The sequence below is a fragment of the Stylophora pistillata genome, chromosome 12 (genome assembly GCF_964205215.1).
Source record: "Stylophora pistillata chromosome 12, jaStyPist1.2, whole genome shotgun sequence".
Classification (NCBI taxonomy): domain Eukaryota; kingdom Metazoa; phylum Cnidaria; class Anthozoa; order Scleractinia; family Pocilloporidae; genus Stylophora; species Stylophora pistillata.
The window spans coordinates 6264750-6288591 of NC_142530.1; the positions used below are offsets into that span (position 1 = coordinate 6264750).

The following is a 23842-nucleotide window of genomic DNA, read 5'->3' on the forward strand; positions in this document are numbered from 1 at the left end:
ACAATCATTTTGCCATTTTCTCTTACATAGCAACACCAGCTTGCTTCCACTTTATATATAGCGCATATTTAAATGTGCTGATCAATAGCACCAGAACGCAGACGAACAAATAATCAGCACTTCTAGCAGTTTGTTAGTCATTTGAACGTTACAATCGCGACATGAACAAGAAAGAGATTAACCTACAGCCTGTCAGCCAGTAGTTGTCTCGCCTTCTCTGTGGGACAATGTGCATAGACCTATACAATATCCTGTAAGGACATCGTTGTTCACTGAATCACTTTAGCGTCATTCAAGATTCCAGATACGTTAAAATACAAAGGGTGAAGAAGGTCGGTTTTACACCCCTTAAAAGCTACACGCTTTACCCTATTCATGAAAATCATCTCTTCCATTTCCATTAAAAACCATTATTTTACAAAAGAATTTGAATTGTTGACATCCAATTCATTTGGAAAATATCCATATGGACTGTGTGCGATCTCGGCTTTAGAATGATACTTAAAAGACTGTGTGAGAACACTCCTAAATAAGAGAAGTTAATATCGCCTATAAGTTTTTTGAAGAAATGCAGACCGGCCAGGTTTAAAGGAAAGGAATTAGAAGTCAGCAGAGTCTGTATAGCCAAGTTATCCATTCTGGCTTGGTGAGCATCTATGAACCTCAGGGAGGTTATGCAGTCAAAGACAGAGAGGGTTAGGAGGAGCCACTTGAGGTGCTTCACCTCTCCCTCTTTAAAAAGCCTAAGGGACTTATGTCACTCAGTGTATTTTAAGTAAGTAACCTTTGAATGTGAAACTACTGACCCGTGGTAAACTCACGTAAGCGGGACTTTGAAATTTATGTTGAAATACTCCAGGATTAAAATAACTATCAAGTCAACTATCAGATATAATAACAAGAGAGCGGAACCCAGCAATTCCCAGCTTTTTCTTCGTTACCGAAAGAACCCAGTTAAATGCAGCACATGCGTAGTAAGTAAAAATATCGGGATTCAATGGAAAATTGCTTTTTCGGAAGAATCCCTATTTCTTGAGAACTACTCATTAGAATTTCACGAAATTTGGTACGAAAATACTTTAGGAAATAAATAACTGAAGTATTGAGAAAAAAAAATTTTAAACAAAGGAAATTGTAGAGAATCGACTGAACCTTCGACAAGGGATAATTAAAGATTTCTCTGTTACATTGTTAGCAAAATGATGTTAACTTGTGAGTATCGTCACAAGCTCGTTGGATGCAAATTATAGAGAAAATCTAATGACTAGATTTTCTACAAAGAAACAAAACCGATTCTAATTGCCTATTTATGTCACCATGGCAACGGTACAAGCGTCAGCTTAACTATCCGAAAAACAAAGTTTGTTTTGTTAATTTGCTTGCTGCCAGTTTTGGCGACCGAGAAATCAAGGGTTTTAGAAAAAATGGTCAAAGAAACAAAGGTATCAAAAACTGTGTTCAGCCACCTTAACGCTTTGTTAAATGAAGATTTTTATAATTTATCACCACAAATAATTACCTTCCTCTAGACGTTTCATCACCTCTGAAAACAAAACAAAACAAAATGAAGAATTATGACCAAGTATGAAAAAGTATCAAGTCGACTATCAGATATGATAACAAGAGAGCTGAATTGTCGCGTGTAATTGTCGAGTATGAAAAGCATCTGGGCCCTGATTTTATGACAATATATGATACAATAAGAAGAGAGCTGAAATGTCGCGTGTAAGTTCATACATTGAACGGATGTAGACCACGTTTAAAGGGGAAGGAATTAATAGTCAGTAGAGTCAGTAGTTTATCCAATTAGACTAGGCGAGCATATCATTTAAAAAGAGGCTATGAAAGGATTTGTGTTGTTGGTATCGAGTACTAGTTCATACGAATTGAAAAATATCCATATCGATCGTGTACAATCACGGATTTAATGAGCAACGTATATCAAATTCTCTCTTATATCTCCCGTAAGGCTGTAACGCGACTTTAAGCAAACAAAACTTGGGTGAAAACCTGCAAAAGCCTGTTTTCTTTAAATTGTGAAAGTAAAAGAGAATACAAGGAATTGCGTACTCTGCTGCAATTAATACGTTGCCTAAAAAAAAATGATTTTTAAGATTTATTACCACAGAGAATTACCTATATGTCATAGCTGAAATATCGCTTAGAAGCTTAATGAATTGATGCAAGCAGGCCAGGTTTAAAGGAAAGGGAATTTACAATCACCAGAGTCTGCAAAGCCAAGTTATCTACGCAAACTTGGTGAGCGTATATAAACCACTAGGAGGCTATGCATGCTAAGAAAGAGGAGGGTAAGGTGAGTCACTTTCGCCTCTTACTTTTTTAAAAGCTTAAGGGATTCAACTCACAGAACGTATTTTGATTCGCTAACACTTGAATGCGCAATTTCATGTAAAATGGACTTTGAAACCAAAGTTTAAATAGTTCAAAATTATGATAAAAATTTTGTAGAGAAAATAGAGACACCTTTTAAAAGTCAACAGAGTCCCTCGTCGATTTCAAATTCCTGAGCGCATATCACACATAGGAAAACGCAACATACCCTGCAGGTGATAAAGAAGTACTCTATTTGCAGGAAATAAAACAAGGAAATTTCGCTGGGATACATTTCACAATGGGCTGTCAGGACATCATATAGGTAAAGGTACAGTTATCGACAACGCAAGTCCCAAACATGCATAATGCAAGGTTTAATTTCGGTCAAGAACAACAATGAAATTGAGGAACAATGAAATTGAGGAACAATGAAATTTAAGGAATCGAACGCTCCTAAACAACTTCTAGTTCTAGAAATAAAATGAATATTCCAGCAACAGCAATTGGGAAAAATTTTCCGGGACATCCATCAGGATATATTATGGCTAGATGCTGGCTTAGTGCGGCGTTACACGCCTCGTGTGAGCCGCACAGAAAGAAAAAACAAGATAACATGACCGACATGTGATAAATGTTTGTAACGAGAAATTTTGCGTCCATTGGTTCTTTACTTCCGTACACCAATTCTCAAACGGAATATTACCAAAACGATTTGTATCTTAAGATTTTTTCACACTTGTCAGAGATTAGCTCGGAAGCCTTTGGGACTTTGACCGCCCAGCGCAGGACTAGAGCCATATGAGAAAGACATTGGAAGTTGTCAAGATGTTAGAGACTACTCTGTAAGTTAGAAAGTAGCTATTCAATTAAAATAACTTATTTTAATTGAATAGCTACTTTCTTGAAACTGTTTTTTACTAGCTGCCCGTTGCCCCGTGCTCCTTTGAGGGCGTTTTACTTTGCCGTTCACTTTACTTCTAGTCCAAGCGTTTATTTGCCGTTAAACCACTCAGGTCAGTATCTTACTAAGGAATTTAATGGAGAATAATACATGGGCACGCGTAGACATGGAATTTCGCTAAGTGCGTGGGCGATAAGGCTCCAGATAACGTTTTCTTCTGCCCTTAGGAGATTTTGAACGTCACTTTCGGTGAGCGTTACGAATTTTTCAGTGTTTTAGCAATCATATGAAATCTGGACAAATGACCTTGGCATGGATCAGAACAGTTAGACGCTTCTCCAGCCCGGGCCTTCAGTTATCAACATGACAGAGTGGCGCGAAAAATGAGTGACGTGTCAGCAACTCATTGGCGTTATCAAACAAACGAAAAAAAATTCGTTATTTTACAAGTGCACTGTTACTGCTTTTCTCAGGGCAGGAAATATTTGTAAAACACCCCAGTTGATATAATAACATAATTCATCATTTGGCAAAAATACATTAAAAATTTAGCCATAACGTCAGCCTGAAGCTCTCCCATGTATTAAAACCCTTGTTACTTACCAACATCAGAGTCATCAGAACTGCTTGCCCCAGTCGCCATATTCGGCTAAATATCTTGAGCCCTAAAATCAGAAATTGGGCAAAACTTGAAGGATAAAATGATGATTGCAAAAGCTATAAATACCGAGAGACGGAATTGGCTATTCTTTGTGAAAAGAGCACCAAATTGTAGCAAACTTATTGTTTGACTAGAATTTAATTAACGTTCCATAACTAAACCACTCTAATCATCAGGGCCCAGTCATATAAAAAGCGGATAACACTATTCAACAGATAAATCGCTATCCAGCGGATAAATGATAGCAAAAGGTACAATGTTATCCACCGGATAGAGTTTTATCCAGTGGATAGCGTTATCCAACCTTCGCACAATCGGGGCCAGACCTAGACAAGTAGAATTTGGTATATCAACTGAGTTGAAATTGCAAATTGGCGACCGTAACGAGTTAAAAAGCTGACGTTTCGGGCGTTGGCACTTCGTCATCGCTCTGACGAAGGGCTTACGCTCGAAACGTCAGCTTTTTAACTCGTTACGGTCGCCGATTTACAATTTCAACTTAGTTGATCTGCCAATTTACCTTGCTACCCCCTCCGACGCAGCATCACAGTTTCTTTAGAAGCTTTCACCCCGAGACAACCAGAACCCAGCTTTTACACGATTTTCCTCATCAACAATATTGTATCCTTTTTAGCATATGTTTAACTGGAGCTCAATTAAGGCTGAAATATTGTATCCTTAGCAGTCTAACGCTATATTTAAGAATAACTTCTACTGGTATAATTACTCAGGTGATATAGTAGAGATCAGTGTATTCGAAACATTATTATTACTAGCCACATTATTACTGGCCACAGACTAGTAGAGACTAAGTTTGGGCTAGTGGTTTTCGGTTTCCACTGGTCAGTTTGGCTAGTAAACAAACTGAAATTGTTGTAACATCTACGTTGTCACTTGCCACCTGGCTAAGTTGAAAAGTTAGTGTCGATCCCTGACTTATCCACTTGACAATGGTGAGAATGAGAAAATACAGCGAGACTTTCAAATCGAACGCCATCTCATGTCTAATAATTGCACTCAGTGGGATGATACGATCATTTGACAGGAACCACGATGCTTCCTAGCCCTGCTAATTTTTCAACAGAAGAAGGAAAAAAAAAAGTGAGGCATATCGACTGTCACGCATCCAATACACATTTCAAATAAAAGAGATTTACACTTTCCCCGCGGTGATATCATTGAAGCGTCCATCTTTCAATGGATATATGAATTCCCTTAGTGCTTTCAAATTACATATTTTATTTGCAATGCAACTTAATAATGAGGACCAGTTCCGGTCATTCAGCCCTCTTACGAAAACAGGCTGTTAGCTTAAATTTCTTTAGGAACTGCTTACAAGGAATTATGCATATTTGATAACTGAAATGATGCAATAAATAGCGTGGTCCACGGGAAAAAGCCCTAATTACATATTAGCTTATCAAACAACAACAAACATATGAAACATATGTGTGAACTGCGGTTATGAGACGTATATGAGAACGATCCTTCGCAGTAAAGCACTATTTGAGCAATAGTGAAAATCAGACCTGAAAAAAAAATTTCAGGCCTGTACGGGACTCGAACCACTGACCTCTGCGATACTAGTGCAGCGCTCTACCAATTGAGCTAACAAGCCAACTGGGAGCAGGCCATCAAATTAATTCGATATAAACCCGTAGATGATAAATCAAACAACAACAAACATATGAAACATATGTGTGAATTGGTAGAGCGCTGCACTAGTATCGCAGAGGTCAGTGGTTCGAGACCCGTACAGGCCTGAAATTTTTTTCAGGTCTGATTTTCACTATTGCTCAAATAGTGCTTTACTGCGAAGGATCGTTCTCATATACATATTAGCTTAGGCAGAGTGATGAACATTCATCGGGACAAAAAAACCCGCGGGAAACACGGTCCTCGAGGCCGAATGTAACGTTTTGAATGCCTGCGAGAGTTAGAGCTTAATGAAAAAGAGAACTGAAGTTTGAATATAATTTTTAAAATGTAAGCCTACTTGGACAGAATTTCCGTCTATAATATCTACTCTCAAACAAAGCCTCATTTGTGACACCTTGTTGCTTCAAAACCGACGCACGCGTCCCATCCAAAGCTTCAAGTGACATAAAAAATTGTTTGTATGACTTAGCAAGCGGTTTGAATATGAGTGCATGGACAGGCTAACCATAATCACGTGACAACGTTTAGTTACATTTAGTGCGGCGCCTCCGTTATTCAAAGCGAAGAAATGCAATGCTAGCAGTGTGAGGTATTCATCAAAGCTGTGTTGCATTCCGGAAGGAAGTGGTTCCCCACATTTGCATTTGTTTCATAAGCTAGTTACTGATGCGTCAGTTGTTCAGATATTAACAAGGATCTTACTATGTATATTTATGACTACAAATGATGCGCGGGCAAGCTTCTCAAATAAAGAAAGGTCTGAACAATGAAGGTTTACTGATTAGTTTGAAGTTTGTTGCCATGAACATCAGTTTAACCAACACACTTGAGACACACCTCTGCAGACCCTTAAGATAAGAAACCTCTGATTCATTGTAGATAGAGCAGATAAAAATGTAAATGAAGAGTATTCTTTCCCATCAAAAAGCTTTATCGTCAAGTATGACAGGTGATATTGAATCAATCGTAGCGATGTCTAAGCGTTTCTGATTTTGTGAACCTCAGTTCTGTATTGAGAGGGTCATTAATTGGATTGCATGGCATATGTTTCATAAAGGCAGCGTTCAGAAAGTCACGTTTAAAATGTTAAAAACTAGAAATTGAGTTCTTAAACTGGAAACTATTTTTCTGTCAGAGAAATTTAAATCAAGGTTGTGTACTTTCAAAATTTATTACTCGGTATCACTTCAATCATTTAACTGGAAATGTCCTACGATATGTTGGACACGCCGGGTCCTCATAGTTGGCAATTCATCTCATTAGAAGCGGCGTAAGACTGTCAAGGTATGCTGAAATACTGTCGGCCTATGTCAAGTGACTGGGAGTCTGTTTCATACAATGCACAATTTGAAACCTTTGTGCCTCAAAATCTAGCTTTCGTTTTCTTTGTTGTCTCACGTGATTTGAAGGTTTTTCCCCCTCTCCAATGACGACCACCTACTTATTCCTCCCTTTACTTGTAAGATAGAAAAATACAATATTTGCATTCAGTCTATCATTTTTCAATTACACCAAACTAGTTTGCTCTTTTTTTCGTGTGCGGTAGGGTAAGCCAGCGACATTCTTCAGATGTCGTTCCGCTCGCTATCGAATGTTCTTAACACTTCACAAATTTATCGAGATTAAATTCCACATTGCGGTGAGACGTTGCTGAGAACATGCATGCGTCGGGATTCCTAATAGAGATTTCAAAAAAAAAAAACCTTTTCCATGGTTGTTTGATTCGTAGGGGATAAAACAGAAATAATTTGGATATATCAACAAAGTTGAAATGGTAAATTGGCCACCGTAATGATTACAAAAGCTGACGTTTCGAGCGTTAGCCCTTCGTCGTCGCTACGACGAAGGGCTAACGCTCGAAACGTCAGCTTTTGTAATCATTACGGTGGCCAATTTACCATTTCAACTTTGTTGATATATCCAAATTATTTCGTTACTCCCACCGAGGCAGCCCCAAACAGTTTCTTTCGAAACTATCAGCCTTTATTCATTGATAAAACAGAAAGTATATCATAAGTATGGCTAGTCGCTAATCCACCGGCAGAGTTGAAATGAATGCGTAATTTAATCATTTCAATAGGTCACGGATGAGTTCGGCTTCAGATCAACGAGTCTTTGATCTACACGACAATATCAGAAGTATGAATTGGACTCTCTTTAATAAACGTCGAGAATCTCGGTGATAATAACCTTAATTGATTCAAACCGAGAAAATAAGCGGAATAGATCGCTAGAGCCGCTCATATCAATGAAGGTTTCAAATGAGTGCGTAATGCGAATTAAAGGTGCAAGACCGAGGAGTGGCGCAACAAAAAAACATCTTGTCACGCAAGCAGCCAGCGAGACACTCCAGGCTTCGAAATTCCTACCCGCAAAACGTGAATTAAAAATATGATAAAAGCATAAAAAGTTTAGCCTAAAAATTACCATCCCTAAAATGTTTCTGATGCTCCACTCCTAGTTTACATGTGCAGACGGTGACTCCACCAAATGGGGTAATTTTCGCCTATGTCGACCAAGCCATTCTCGGTAAAGTTTTAAAAATCGATTATATCCGACAATGATATCTATCCTAAACCGTACACACAGAGACATTATGAATTAAACAAGATAACTTGTTTACAACAAGTACACTTTCAGTCTGATTAGGCAAATATGATGCAAGCGTTGTTGACATCAAAAATCAAGTTTGGGGTTTACTAAATTCAATTTGTCCACGATGAAGCTTGCATTTCTTTCAATTAACGGAGCCAAAATTAAACACGCAGTGTGTGCTTCACAATGGCCATCACTTTCCACGGTCTGTTTCATTTTGAACGATAAAGGCACAACTGGTACAATTCCTGTGACATATATTCCTCAAAACTATCCTAAAGCGGAAATACGTTTCTACCAATAAATAAATGTCCCCTCAGAATTGAAGTCTTGACCGCATATTAAGACCCCATCCTGTTAAAGCTCAAAGTTATGGTGCGAATAGTTTTCTAAAAATTTGAATTAAAAGTAATTTCATGTTGTCTGCATGCTTGTTCATTTGTAAAGTTTACGTTACAACGTCAGACTAAAAATGTTAGGATTCTAAAATCAAAATTCATCGGCAAAAACCCCTGGGGTCTACACTTAAAGTGTAGACCACGGTCGCTGGTACAGACCTCACTGCATTCGGTCTGTACTGGCGACCTCGGTCAAGATTCTCCCATACAGACCTCCCGCTCGGTTAATAAGAACTAATAATCGAGAAAAGGTCCTACATCTTGTCGAAACATGTCGAAACATCAAATGATCGATGATGTCGAAACATAACGAAATATCAAACTAATATAATATCACCCGGACACAAACTTTGTCTTCAGAGGTAGTTATGAGAACTGTATCATTACTGACTTCTCAAGTTGGAGAAATTTAGGTCCATATCGCGAGGAATCAGAATTAGCCAAATTCCATTAAATCTATGCGGACTTACGAATACAAAGTCGTTCCTGTTTTTCTAAAAGACATGAAGTACCGCTTTAGGTCATGTTTTAATTTACTACGAAAGGTCCAACATCATATCGAAACAACCTACGACAACTGTTTTAACGTACCTCTATGTCGCCTGTTCCATAATTCACATCTAGACCACAGCCCTCAAGATGGCGGAGACAATTTTCCACGGGCGTAGAGGGAAGGTGAGTCCACAACGAAAAATAAAGGAGTCAGCGGTACTAAGCATGATACTGGAAAGTGATACGCAACTTCCGATCGGTCAACCCAAAACAAGTTCCGGTCACACTTTTGCCAGCTGGCGGCAAAATTGTCTCAAGTGGCATGCGAGGTCTAATTCGCCTTCCGTCACGAAAGACTGCTATCGACTGCTATAGTCTCTTCTACATGATCATATGTGAAACTCTACCTCCCTTGAGGGTAGCAAAGGAGGGAATCTGATCCCGTTCCACGCACGAATTTTAATCAACATTCACACGCCATATTTTATTTAAGGTTTCTTTTAACCATGCTTTTTTTTTTGCATAGATTCACGCATCACGTGTGTCTTTCAGTCACTCACTTTTTACGAGTCTCAATAATTTTTGCCCTCGTCACGTGTCCTTTGCTGCCCTATGCCTTATCTGCACAATTATAAAGTAGCCTTTAAAACTGTTTCTGGTCACTTCTGAGTTGCGTCACATTTCCTTTTAGTGACCCCTGACTTTATTGATTAATTCATGATTTCCAATAAAATGTCTCACTGAGGGAGGAAGCGAAGTCTACACCTAGAGAGCTAGCATGAAAAAATTGTCTACATCGGTCACAGCCCAATCAGTCCTCATTATCGTCCTCTTCGCATATTTTACAAACTGCGGTGTTCCGGCGACTGAAAGAAAAAAAAAGCATTAACACAAAATATTACATGAAAAACCACTTCCGCACACGAAACAAATCGACAAAAATTTAATGAGATATATGCCTATTTGCAAAGCAGTGCAGTACTTACTTTGCTATGTGAACGAAATTCAATTTAAGGAAAGATACCTATCAAATTGATCATTTATACTTTCGGCGTCACCACTGTATGTTGCGAAACAGTAACCGTCAGAAAAGCGAACAGCGTCAAAATTTTCACGCAAGAATCTGATTTCTTTCTCCATTATGCTGTCCTTGGTGACAGAGGGAGCCATGCCATTACATCGACCTCGCATGCCACGTGAGACGATTTTGCCGCCAGCTTGCGAAAATATGAGATACTCAAAGACGGGAATCGGAAGTTACGTATCACTTTCCAGTATCTTTTTACTTAGTACCGCTGACTCCTTTATTTTTCGTTGTGGACTCACCCTCCCTCTATAGTCTACGCCCGTGGAAAATTGTCTCCCCAAGAATCGCGGCTTCGAAGAGCAAAACAATCCAATTTTTTCCCCAGGCTCTTCTCTTTCTTTTAAAGGGACGCCTTTTATGAGGTCGACTAATGATGTCATGAATATTATTCCTGATATAATGATGCGTACACGCTAGATGTGCTCCGAATTTTAAATTTAAATGACTGCGCAAGGGATATTTAGCTGATGAAGTAGCTCAAACAATTGTGCTCTAAAGCAGAGTCAAAGGGGCCTATCCATTTTACTTGAAGAATTGTATTTTAGATCATGCCACGGTCGTTCTAACATTAAAATGCAAGGTATTCTACAGTTTTATCTAGAAGATTACGGAGCTAAAGCTGGCGGTTTCAAAGGCTTACTCAGATTCCAAAGACTCATAAATCGCCACAGATTATGTCGCTCTGCTGCAAATATTTACACTATGATAGTGAGAGACGTCGGGTTCATCGCACCATGCGAACTAGCTCGCTTCACCACCAAGGATACCCAAGTTACATTGCAAACCTGTCTTTGGAAAACTTGGCTATTTAATGAAAGTTGTAAAATGAAATTATTTTACATACCACCAAAATTTAATATTACTTTATTTTCCTTGGTGACCAAACTATGCGCATTGAATCAAACAATATACAAAGTTCAGAATGTTCACACTTGCTCACTCTGATTAATGTTTACTCTTTAGAGTTTTAAGGTTTACAATTTCCTTTTTTATACAGATTGTTTTTTCCTTTCTATCCAGCTGCCATAGAACTCTGTCAATGAGAAACAATTTTATAAAAAGCAAAAACTCCTGGACAAGCAGAAAAATACTTACAGACATGTTTCAAGAGTGTTTAAATTAACTTCTGTTCCTTTCAGAGTGGAACTAACTATTCACTATTCTGTTTCTTTTAACACATCATTTTCCTCGTTCTGTTGCACAATAAAACATTTTTTTCGGAATAAAATGATAGTTTTATTTGAAAATTTGCTAACTTTCCTACAATTTTCTCATAACTCTTTGAGGTCATCTTAAAATCCCATCGAGAAGGTAACGTCATGATGAATAATTAGGGTGATACTAAAAAATTATACAACGCCATTCGCGACGGCACCATGGTACGTACTTTAAGTTGAAATACCTCAAAGTTAAAAGAGTCTATAAAACAGGTAGTAACAAAGACGAAAACGTATAGGGTATAACCTTTCCACAAAATCCAAAAAAAAAAATCCTAAACAGATGTACAAGACATCTAGCGTCTTAAGTGGCTTAAAAAAGAAAAAAGCCTGCAGCCATTTTTGTTTTTAAATTTGACCCAATTGGAATCAAAAAAGAATGAGGCATCCTTTCTTATTGGGTAACATCCGTTTCCACGTACATAAATTAAACTATTCTATAATTTTCGGTCTAGTTCTCTAACTAATAACAGTATAGGCGACGCTATGACTAACAGTAAATCGCTCGATTTGGTCCCCTCTTACAGGTACAGAAATTTAGTCAAGGTATCCATAGGAGCGGGAACCTGGACAGAGTTGACTCGCTCCACTACCAGTCTAGTGACTTCTGTCAAGATCTCAAGGAAGTGATGATGATGATGATCTCTCCTGATCACTTCGACTAGAGCCTATTGCAATAATGAAGGATAATAAAATGAGGAGACATCACCGATCAGGAGGAAGAACCATTTGCGGACAAACCAAGCCAAAGGTCTTGGGAACTTAAGAAAAAAACTTCTGCTACAAACCAAGCTAGGTTGGCAAAAGGATATTTCGTTTGAAATTTAAAATGATCGTAGCTCAAGTCGGCCTAGTTTAATCTGTACATAAAACAATTTTTTATTTTCGCCTCGTTTGTGCAACAATGTATCTCTTCACTTACAGCAATCAAGTTCTACTCAACGAGGCTGTATCTTAGTTTTATAAACGAGCACCAAATTCTAAGCGAAACTGGTGCTTGACAGTAGTAGACCAGAACAAACGAATGAGAAAAGACCTGGCCATAACGTACAGCACCAGCTTTTGCAATTTCTTACCTGTATAAACCAGGTGCCATGCTCCGGATCTCGATAAGATACGTAACCCGGCGCGGTGGCGAAGGCCAAAACAAAGTCGGCTTCCGGTGGAATCACACTCCTCGGGAGGGAGGAGTCAGAACTGACTGCAGTATGGCATGGATGGGAGCTTATCTGTGTCTGTGACGTCGTTGCAGCCACCTGTAAACTAATATCATTAGTAGTTGAGGTCATTGAACAATTATCAGCGTCATCTCGACATCCTCTGCAAGTCTGGATGATGAATATTTTGGGCTTATGCCTGAGTGATGGACATTTTTTCTCGCGGAACTCGAACATCAAATTCTTCATGGTTGTCTCCCTTCCATCGACGCCCAAGATGCAATCGCGATCTCCTCCATGCGACATGACGATGAACACAAACGCGTCATACGCTTTGTGATTTGTAGCTCCAAACTTCTGTGCCACTCTCTCCAACTCGTGGCTCGTCAAATCTCTCCAGATAATCACTTTAAAGAAGAGCGTTCTGAATTGAAGTTTGAGGCAATTTTCGTCTTCGATGGCTCCTGGTCGATTCAGGTCCTTGTTTTGGAAGTTGACGTTATTCACGATGAGGCACAATCCTCGAGGATACTTGTTCATTTCATAGCTATCCTGCTGGACTACAGATGAAAAAATTTGAAGCTCTAGTTTACCAGCCATTGAAATAAATTTCATTCATAAATCGTGTCAATAAGAAAAAAGCTCGAATGTTTGTAGTTCTTAACTATTTACGCCAACACACTAGTATTAATCTTTTCTACACTGTTCTCTTTACATTTCTACTGGTACTCTCAAGAATGATCTGATTGACAATCAGGAGCTTCCAAAAATTGGTGATCATTTCCTTTATTCTCATGACCTTAATGTTTGACTCGAGGATGATTATATAGGAAGAATTTAGAAGCCAGTCATTCTTACGGTTCATTGACCTTATGTGGCTTAATTGGCCCTTTCAAGTCCAAACTGTCTGATTCTATCTGTCAAACGCTTGTATTCGGACTGACCAAATCGAACGGTTAAGCAGCCAAGAGCAATTTTAATTGTTAGTGCTTAAAAACACTAAAAGCGCGCCAGGCCAGTAAACCTCAAACCAATCAAAATGAAGAAAATTTTTAAGCAAGAAGGTTGAGTTCCACCTTCACAAAACAAACATGAATGGTCCAACTCGCTCTTACATTCAGTGAATTTTCATTCCTGAATTTCTGGCATTTTGTTATTGACACAATTAATTGGTAACCGTACTTCGTGTCGTTCAATTCAGGGGTTATTGAACTCGTACTTTTAAATCAGCTTCGCACTACGAGCTCAGCTACTTGGAAGTATCTCGCCCGGTTAGTACTCCCTAAATTGAGCTGTACTCAGCCTTTTTACCATGACTAATTTATTTGTAATGGGCATTTCCCCCCTAAATTTAACATGAGTTTAGCATCGTTTACATGTCATGAGTTTTGCATCGCTTGTATGTCTTGCCTTTCACATTGTTTTACTGGAAATGGTGTCTCGATGGTTAAATTTCACTCTCGCTCTCTTCTCGTGCGCTTTTTAATGTATCGATCTCGGCGACTTTCGACGAATCCCGAAGTGGACAGAAAAGAGATTATATTGGAAGTTAGTCGAGAAAAAGGAGTTTAAAGACTAATAATAATTTATAATCCAGAGGATAGTTACTTAACGACAGAGACTCTATTTGCACCAAAGCATGTTTTAAAGCTGTTTTCTTCATTTCGATTTAATTTTCTTTTCCTCGTAGCAGCTGCTTAAACCGATGTTTGTCGACTTCAAATGTAGCACATTAAAAACACAAGTTAACGATTACTTGAATCTTGAAATTCAGTGTGACAATTCTCCGGTTTTTAACTAAACATGTTTTGCTGATGTAAATGGGGCAAGAGACCTAATTCGAACAGTCCTACCTGGAGTGAAAAGGGCTGAAGACGGTGTTGAACCTAAAAAAAAAAGCATTCACTCTGAAAACTTTTGACATTAAAAACGATCATTGAACTTGAAGTTTTAGACGGGTTTGGGAGGGCGGGGGGGGGGGGCTGGCTAAGTTGAGATGGGAGTTTTACAGCTGATTGTTTGACGGTAAAACTGACCATCAGGCTCCAGGAACCAGACTTAAGACATCCCACTAACAGACTCTACTAATGACTTCAGTCCCTTAAGGTCTTCAAAATCTCAGTAATTGTTACCGAGATTCTCCCTTTACAGGACCCTTCTCACCAAGAAAATTTTACTACACTATCAACTGTTTCACAATTTTAAAGGATCTATGGTCGATCGATTCGAAGCTTCCACATCCCCCCGGGTAATCCCCCGGGCAATTGAACTTTCGTTCTCAATAGTCCATTTTACAGTTGTGTGCTTGGTTGCCAAGCCTTTGAATAGGAGTGAGGCTAGAGATGACCTTGTTATGATACAAACCTTGCTGCCTTTCAAATGTAAATCACTTTGTTATCATGCTAACTAGATACAGGTCTCTATTACAACAAGGTCACCTTTAGCCTCACTCTGAATCAAAGGCTTGGCAACTAAGTACACAACTGTAAAATGGCCTATTGCCCCACACAATTTTTGTGTAGAAAGCAAAATCAGCGACCGTGACTTTCTACACATTAATCAAGGTTAGAAATCTAGACCTAGAAGACCTCTTCTCCTGAGCCATTTGCCCGCAAAAGTGAACTATTTACCTTCAACATCTTCATATTTAAAGAACACTTGTATTTCAGGCAAGGTTCAAACTCCCGAAATGTTCTCTCAACGGAATTAATTATTAACGGACAATAGGCAAACTTTGATTGACACTTAAAAACAATTTGCACTTTGAATGGTTTTAGTTTCCTGTCTAGTCATAGCACGTTTAGGAAAAATGTGAATCAGCCGCTTACCAGGTACAGGAGTTAAAGTTCGCCGAGTTCGGTGATTCAAGCCGCAGTTTCAGTTCAGTAGTTCATAATTTATGGAAACCCGCCACAGAAGTAGGTTTGGTTTGAGTTTTCTACGGTAATTCTTTATTTATTTCTTAGGGATCTCAACGTAGGTGAATACCACAAATAACTGCTGTGAAATTTGTTGATTTCTGATCGAATAGTTATATCAATAAACCGTTGATTATCCGATATACGGTCGTTTCCGTAAACTTCTAAGGTTGTCGACTCGTCAGTGGTCCACCCCCACCCCCCGGGCATGGATAATGTCAAATGTCCGTGGGTTGTACGGCAGGACTCGAAATTAAAAAAAGATTCCAAGTCGCCTTTTGGCGACTTTCAGAGAAAAAATGGTCACCAGGTACAAAAATGCTGTCGCCAGATAGTACAAGAACAGAAATCAGATTAGAGCCTTATTCAATTGGCGTTGTTGTTCGGCTTCCGGTGGATTGTGGCTGCGATTGTGGGGTAGACCGAAATACTCGATCTTGAATGACTTAAAACATGAAAACACAAAAGAAGAAACTCCGAAAGACTTTTGCATGACAATCTCACCTTAAGCAGTAAGCGAAAAAAGTAATAAGAAAATTTCAGGGCTACCTTAGCAAGGAAAATATGTCACTTCGCATGCAAGAAATCGTGCGATACGAACGCATCAAACATTTATCAAACATGGCAGATAGGCATTTAGTACCAGACCTCCTGTTCTCAAAGGATTAATTTTAAATTCAGAAGTTTTTCAACAAAATATTGCGCCCGCGATCACCATGAAGAAGCCACTGTAATATGTCGTCTCGGAAGACGCAATTTGAAAGCCATTTCAAGTTTTAGCTAAAAGGTAAACAGACTTAATTTGCATTTCCTTCGGTAGAAAAGCAGAAACGCAGGAACGAGACTTAAGAAATTTTTCTCATCTACAATCTTTTATTTATCAGAGGAAATTAGTTTAGTCGCGAAAGTGGCGACTAAACTCGAACTTTTAGTCGCCAAGTTAAAAGTTTTAGTCGCATTGGCGACCGTATCGGTCGCAATTTCGAGCCCTGTTGTACGGGGAGGGAGGTGTTCACGCTTCAAATTGATCAGCGCATTGTTTTGTTACCTAAATATACTCTTGCTCTGAGTGTGTGGTTCCGATGTGGGATTTCAGTGTTTGGTAGGTCATTCTTTCTATCCATCATCTGTTTGTTCACCATAGTCAGCATATCAAGCAGATGGTATCGATGACAGGAATTTCTTATGACCTGGTCCAAGATCTGTTGAATAATTAAGGCAAACGTAAATGTTCTTTAAAGTTCCTTTCTTGACTCAATAATTCTCGCTAAAAAATCCCTTTCTTGTTATATAGTGAATGCTGATAAAACGGTAAAGGGAGATGATTGTATTATTATTGCTCTCTAAATATTGGCACGATTGCAGCACTAATGATAAACCCACGACTAAAACCTACTCTGATACGTCAGCATTTATTTCTTTTTTTCTGGGCATTTTCCCAAGGCCATGCTCTTTCTGTTCGTTCCATGCAATTACCCGATCATTGAAAGTGAATCGTGCAGTTTTGTCACAACTTCCTTCCTCTGCCGTCCCTCTCCTCTGAGTTTCCGACGATAACATTTTAAAGTTGGCAAGGAAATTTGTCCCCATTTTAATATAAAATTTTCATCGACATTAATGAATTACACAATGCTATTAGTCTTAGTTTATTTGAGCTGCAAGAGATCGATATCAATTTTACTCGACCGGGTCTGGTGAATAATAATTTAAGCCTCATTTCTTGCCTTGATTCGTATCCTTAGGCACCAGCCATTATTTATCCCGAGGGTTCGGGGGTCGGAGGAGTTTGGTTGTGTCAAATTAAAACAAAATCCTCCCACCCCCACTCCCTTCCGTGACGAATGATTGCTAGTCCTTTACCTGGATAAACAAAGACTCCGGTACTCCGTTGGGTTGATCAGCTGGATGTTTAGAGGTCACACAAATAAGCAGAAAGTCGGCTTCCTCGGGGCAGCCATCATTCTCGTTGGAAGGAATGAAAGGCAACGTCACAGCATCTTTTTCTGCATAGCATCCACTTGCGAAGATTGAGCACTCATCATTGACCCTAGAGGATGTCGCTTTAAAACGCTGAACGAAAAATAATTTGGGTTTACCCCGTAGAGAGGGACACCTTGATGCTGTGAACTCCGCCGTAACTTGTTCAAGGCTCGCGTTTCTGCCATCAGGGCAAGATATTTCACCGCGCCGGCCAAAAACAGACAAGAAAATAACAACAAATGTGTCAAAGTGAGTATGATCCCTGTTTGCAAATTCTTTGACTAAAGTGTACATCTCCTCCCTATGAAGACCTCTTCTGATTACCACGGTAAAGGACAGGAATGTAAACAGGTCGTTGAGCTTCTCTTCTCCCACAGTTAAGTTTGCAACATTGTTTATCAGAAGGCAAATTCCACGCGGACGAGATGTGTGCACCACGTAGTGACTCAGCCGGGATGTTTCCGCTAAAAAATATAATAGCAAACCAAATCAAACAAATTTGGGATTTTTATGCCATGGGGGCTGACGCTGATTCCTGTCCGTCCCGCCAGCGAAGTACTAGCAGTAAAAACGGAGCTTTTTCATGCTGACGCTCAACAAGTAGAACAGGCATAGGCATAACGCCTATCAGCAACTGAACCGAGATTTGGGGGTCCTGGGAAGTAGTATATCTGAAAACTGCATTGTTACATTTATATCTTATATATATTCCTGCTGATGGAACTACATTCGCCTCGTGTTTTCTGCGGTCATGCGGGGAATAGGTTGAAATAGAGTCAGTGTTTGAAAAAGTATCTATAAGGGTCTGTATGTGGATTATTTTGGTCTCTTTGTTTTGTTTTTTTTCACTTAAAGATAGCCGTCATAGTAAAAAAGGTTGATGCATACAGCATTTGGTGAGACCTGTAAGATTTTTCTTTGAGACCATTACTGCTAGTTTGGTTCTCAAAACTCCTGCTAGAATATACACATACGTATGTAAAATCGAATGTGTATTGCAATGTGTACGCGTATGCATATTCGCATACACACTGTTCTCATCGACTTACCTGGTCTCTGGCAAAGTTGCATTGTTCTGGGGTCCGGGGCAACTCTACAAAGTGCTAACAAAAATTTAAAAAATTAAATGAAATAAAAAACAGGTAAAGAGACATTAATTAACCTTCCAACAGAGATCGTAGATTGCCGAATACAAGTTGTTCAGCACATAATTATTGTATGCGTGTCACGCATTTTATGAGTTTGAACAGACAACCTATTTTCTCTAGCCCTTTAACTCCCATAAGTGATTAGGACAGACTATCTCCTCACAATACCAATACAGTATCAGAGAAAAAAGTAATGAGAATAAAGAAGAATATCAATAAAGGGATTACTAGTTGGTCTAATACCAAATTTTCCGCAATAGGAATCGTATAACAGACCGTGAAGCAGAATAACCAATGAGATCTTGTGAATGAAAGGGTTAGCTACTCTAACATTTATATTGAAACCAGCACTCCCTGTCATCCATGAGAATGCGAAACTAAGTCGGATTGGGCACACGAAGTTCTCCGCATAAAGGCTCTAGAATTGGAGCTAGTTCTTGTCAGCATTTTTATGATTACCCATTTCCTGAATGACTTTTCAAATTTTTTTGGTTTTATTTTAACAACGCTCAATCAAAAGGGAGTTCCACGCAGGGAGATGAAGGGGACTCGGCAGTTTGACCCCCCCCCCTCCCCTATAAAAAGAATTGTGCCCAGACGACGCATAAATTTTAGGTAATCATGAGTAACTGTCGTTTTTTATTACACTGTATCAACTTGTGGTTGATACTTGACCCATTATGGGTTATTCGTATTGTCTATCTTTTAAACGCACTTATTAGGGCTAAACGCTCCACATGGGCTGCGCGACATCCATGTTTAAATGCGTCAAAACCAAAACAAATTTAAGAAGCAACTGCTGTACAAAATCTAAACAGAGCTGAGTAAATGGCAACTGACCAATACGTCCTCTTGTTTACCTGCATGCATTGCCTGCGCTATTCTTTCAACGGGAAGGCACCCTGGATCTGAATTCTCCACGTCTTCCAAATCTGCTGGCTCTTGGCGTCCTGGTTCGATAGGAACTAGAGGACTTGGACCAAAGTAAGCTAGAAAACATCAGAAATAGAAGGTCCTAAGCAACGAGATTACCAATACTTCTTTCGGACTAAATATTTTTTCGTTGTTGGTTTTGTGATTGTTGTCCATTTTTCTGGTTCTAATCCTTATTTAGAATGCTTTGCATTATCATTCGTATCGGGGGAGAGGACAAATGTGTTGTACCACTGGTAGTTATTCAAGTTTCATTTGTGTAAAATTTCTTACTTTGGAACAGACTAGATAAAGTAATAATCCTACTTCACAACTCTATTAATATGGTATTATATTTCATATATGAGGATAATGGAGATTACGTCATTAAATATGTCAATTTTTCCCCTCCCTTGCTACATTGCAAATAACTATTCAACATCCATAAAAGTCATGCATCTTAAGGAAAATTTTTTTTCTTCACATCTGGTGACGGGGAGATAGAGAAAAACTGAGATCATATTATTTTGGGTAACCAGAAGTTCTTCATAACAACATGATCATGGAGCCTTTTACCTTGATCTTCCTCCGGAAGGAGTGTGACTTGAATTTTACTTCCGCTTCCGGTAGAACTCAAGCGAATATAACCATACCAGAAGTCTGGTTCACTTCTGCTAAAACAGACCCGTTCTTCCTCTCCATTGATATCAAAGTGGACGCGATTGGTCTTTAAGTCACGATAAATACACAAGACACTTCCGTTTCTGATGTCTCTGTTATAGAAGTGTGTTATTTGCGAAGAAGCGGCATAACTTGTCTTAGAGTCAAATGATTTCTTAAAGATTTGCTTGCATTGGCTGCTCCACCCCCTGAAGATAAGAATGCAAAGGATCACCAGGTGTATTCGCAATGTGATCGTTCGCTGATTACTTTGACTCACCCATGAAGGGTGAGTACATTTTCGGGAGGATAAAACAAGGCATATAGGTTGTCGAAGGGAGGAAAGAAATCACCCTATGCTAAAAGAACTGCAACGTGAAGTTATTTTGTCCTCGGGCCGCCAGACTTTTCCAACTATTGAAGTGCTGTTGAAAGGGGATCTAAATACGATCGATCGTGAACCTAATCGTTGATCAACGGAATACCAATGATCAAGCACACATTAAGTTAGATGTAATTTTAATACTTGAGTTCGACGGCTCAGTCAGCAAACTTCGAGAAGCTTAAGAAGGTTGAAATTCGAATTTTGACTGACTAACCACAGAGCCAAAAAAATTTAAAAGCAGTAATTTCGTTTTGACTGATGAGCCGAGTGAAATTTCTTGGGACGATGATTCTCCGTTCTTATAGTGCTTGACCCGATTTGATCTCTGATACCGGATCGACAAGGGATCGATCTGTTTCCATGAATGGCTTCGATTGACGAACCTACCTCACGTCCGTGGACAAAAGGCGACCTTTAATATCGTCTGCATTAAACGAAAAGCTTTTCTTTTGTTTCGTTCCCCTTACTCCCTGCGCCTTTAACTTTATTGCTCATTTTCGCTCCATGCCTTCATGTTTCCATCGCTCAGCTCAAGCTTCTTCCGCTTCATAAAAAGGAAACAGATACGAGTGCAGGGTAAACTAAGCTAATCCAAGTTAAAGTGATAGTTACCATAGTTTTCCAGTCAGTCGAAGATGTTCTCCATTCTGAACACCCAGCATCTGAAGTTTCCTGAGGAATTACAAGAAAATTATACTCCAGCTAAGCGTATTTAAGATATAAACACAGACTTCAACAAAGCGCAATTCACAATGTATAAAACAACATCAAAAGTTTGTTGAGCAGCAAATAAGACAACAGAGCCCTATCTCGGCTCTTTCTGTATGGCTAACATATGCACAAAATTGTTCGCAAATGCGCAAGACCAAATACAAAATGATAATTTTGAGCATGTTTTGCCTCACGCATCACAATCCTTGACCTGCAGCTAACCCAGAGAAATAGTAATACCAGGGACGGATCCAGAATTTTTCATAGGATGGGGTGCACCGATAAAGAATGGCGTAACAGACGGGTGGTGCAAACAAATATCAAACACAAACGAGAAATGAGTCCTATGAGCAGGCAATAACATAGTGTGAACTGCGGAAATACATGGCAAACCGTTCAGCAGATTTTATGTAACCGCAAAGGTTGTATTAGAAAGCCGCAGGTCAACTAAGGGAGAGAGGGAGGATGGTACGCTCTCCCTGCTTTCCTCCCCTAGATCGGTCCCTGAATACTTTTCATGTAATTTTTTTTCTCGAATAGTGTGCATCGGGGCTTAGTTCCTACCTGCCTTGCGGAGAGATCAATCCATAGGTCAAACTCGATTTTCCCTCGAGGCAATCCACAAATACTCGCAGCTTTGAAGCACCACACAGATGATATCTCGTGACAATTTCACCAAACGATGGCCAGACGTCTCCTTGTACCCAAACTGTCGGGGTTGTATCAGAAAAATGCTGGGAGCCACGGACTAGCTCCAACGTACGAAAAGCTGAATCTTCAAATACTACAGTGTAAACTCAAATTAAAAATTAGCTCAAAGTCAATATAGTTTAGGTGCATCGGCTTTGTAATTCCAATATAACTTTGTCACAAACTTCATAGGGTTCATAATCCTTAGCACATCTAAACCAACGAGTTGTAACTCAGTAAAACAGTGGTTGCAATGTAGAGACGAAATTGCGCACCAAATGGTTTAAGAAATTCACCTGGTCGCGTTCACTTAGTATAGGTAATCGCATGAGGCCGAGTAAAATTAAGGATTAATATCACGCGTGTTTTCGGAAGTTGCTGGAATTGCCCTCGTCGCTGCGCGACTCGGGCAATTTCTGCAACTTCCGAAAACACAAGTGATATTAATCCTTAATTTTACGAGGAACCATGTGATTACTTGTTTATAATATAAGGGGCAAAATGTTTTCTTACTGATCTCGCGCAAAACGGGACGCCATTGTTACAAAACAAACAGAAATTTCTTTACCTTGGCAGCCGTTGCTAAGCGATTTTCAGCCAATCATTTTCAAGTAATTTTGCCCGGGGCAATTACAAAAATTAAGAAAAAATGCCCTCTGTCTTGACCAATCACAATTCAGTAATTTTGCCCCTTATATGATAATCATTTCTTACAATCCGATCAAATTAATTTATTACCCCCTCTGCAAGGCGATCCGATAGCATTGTTCAACACAATAATAAGCAAAATGCAAATTAAAGTCGGGTGACGAAGGGAAAAACCCCTACTCAAAGATCAGCACAAGGGGCAAAGTGTATCACATGTCTGTCAAACTGAGACATAAACAAAGCTGCGCTTTTACATTTTCGCTGATTCTCGAAGCAGAATCTAACGAGAAGTAAATTTTCCTTCAAGTCATTTACCTTAACGTCCTAATTTAACGTAATTGATAATGAGTGCATCGAACTGTCCATGTAGCTCATTAACATCAGCGAAATCAGTTCCGATACTGCCTTGAAGGATCGAAAGTTTGTATGGCGTAATACAAAACAACAATAGAAGAAAAAAAATGGAAAAACAAATGTATATTCTTAGGAATTACGGCTCTCTAGCACATTTCGACCGAGCTTATGTCAAAATTTCGATGCAGAACACAACTTGTCTGACTTCCATGCGGAAAAGCTTGCACATATGCATACGGTTTAAATAAATAATTAAAAGTAAAAGTTGCGTGTAGTTCCTAAGATCAAAATGGGTTAATTCTTAACCGGCCAGTTTAGTCGTCCCTCTCTACACCAGATACAACTGAACGAACACTGGCTTCACATTAACAAGCTCACCTTGCTCCATTGTTTTGCTCCATTTGTTTTTGAATCGCTTTAGTTTGTGTTTCAACTTACCACAGCCGTCATGATGGCGGCTTCAGACTGCAACAAGCGACACTCTTCCCCAGATTGCTCTCTTTCTCGAGTGAAGGAAAGCTGATGCGAGCGCAATAGATGTGCACCGAATTTTATGGTTACAAAAGATAGCAAAAAATATTCAACCTTCCCCTCTGTTGCTGCTGAAGTGACAAATACTTAGATTTGATGGAGTAGCTCAAAAAGTGTTTCCTTTCAAATTCTCTGAAAAGAGCTACAGCTAGTGTGTTCCAAAGCAGAGCCAAACAGGTCTATCCGTGTACTTGAACAATTTTCTTTTCTCAAGAGCACTCCAGTTAAATTATGTCACGATCTTTCTGACGGTCGCAAGATCTATCTCGTTAAAGGAGACCTCTGGATATATCCAAAGTACATTGCAGATCTTTCTTTGGGCAAACTCGGCTATTAAATGGAAGTTGTAAAGTGAAATTATTTGCAACATTCAATAAATGTCGTTATGTAAATATTTACTCAGT

General features: G+C 39.2%; 2 protein-coding genes across 5 annotated transcripts in view; both read right to left on the minus strand.

Moving 5' to 3' along the window:
* Positions 1-9254, minus strand: part of LOC148718558 (uncharacterized) — a 70522-nt gene extending 61268 nt beyond the window's left edge. For both annotated transcript variants that reach the window (XR_015993765.1, XM_088740364.1), the window contains exons 1-3: positions 9140-9254; positions 3839-3900; positions 1520-1543 (exon numbers count right to left, since the gene is read on the minus strand). Coding sequence is in view for 1 of the 2 variants with exons in the window: in XM_088740364.1 (XP_088596490.1) it covers positions 1520-1543; positions 3839-3878 (64 nt within the window). In the remaining variant the exon portion in view is untranslated. The remainder of the gene's footprint in view (positions 1-1519; positions 1544-3838; positions 3901-9139) is intronic.
* Positions 9255-10975: 1721 nt separating this feature from the next.
* Positions 10976-23414, minus strand: LOC148718559 (uncharacterized). Of its 3 annotated transcripts, none has more exons than XM_088740366.1 (11): positions 23286-23414; positions 21780-21999; positions 21117-21176; positions 20036-20328; positions 19408-19536; positions 18449-18502; positions 17280-17863; positions 16468-16621; positions 14355-14387; positions 12421-13100; positions 10976-12012 (listed from the first exon to the last, which is right to left on the minus strand). In XM_088740366.1, exons 1-11 carry the CDS (start codon positions 23293-23295, stop codon positions 11866-11868), a joined length of 2364 nt encoding a protein of 787 aa, XP_088596492.1. In that variant the 5' UTR covers positions 23296-23414; the 3' UTR covers positions 10976-11865. The 3 variants fall into 3 exon arrangements, with proteins under 3 accessions (XP_088596492.1, XP_088596491.1, XP_088596493.1); XM_088740365.1 differs by having other exon boundaries at positions 21780-22011; positions 23286-23367; XM_088740367.1 differs by having other exon boundaries at positions 12421-13061; positions 21780-22011; positions 23286-23366.
* Positions 23415-23842: the final 428 nt, after the last annotated feature.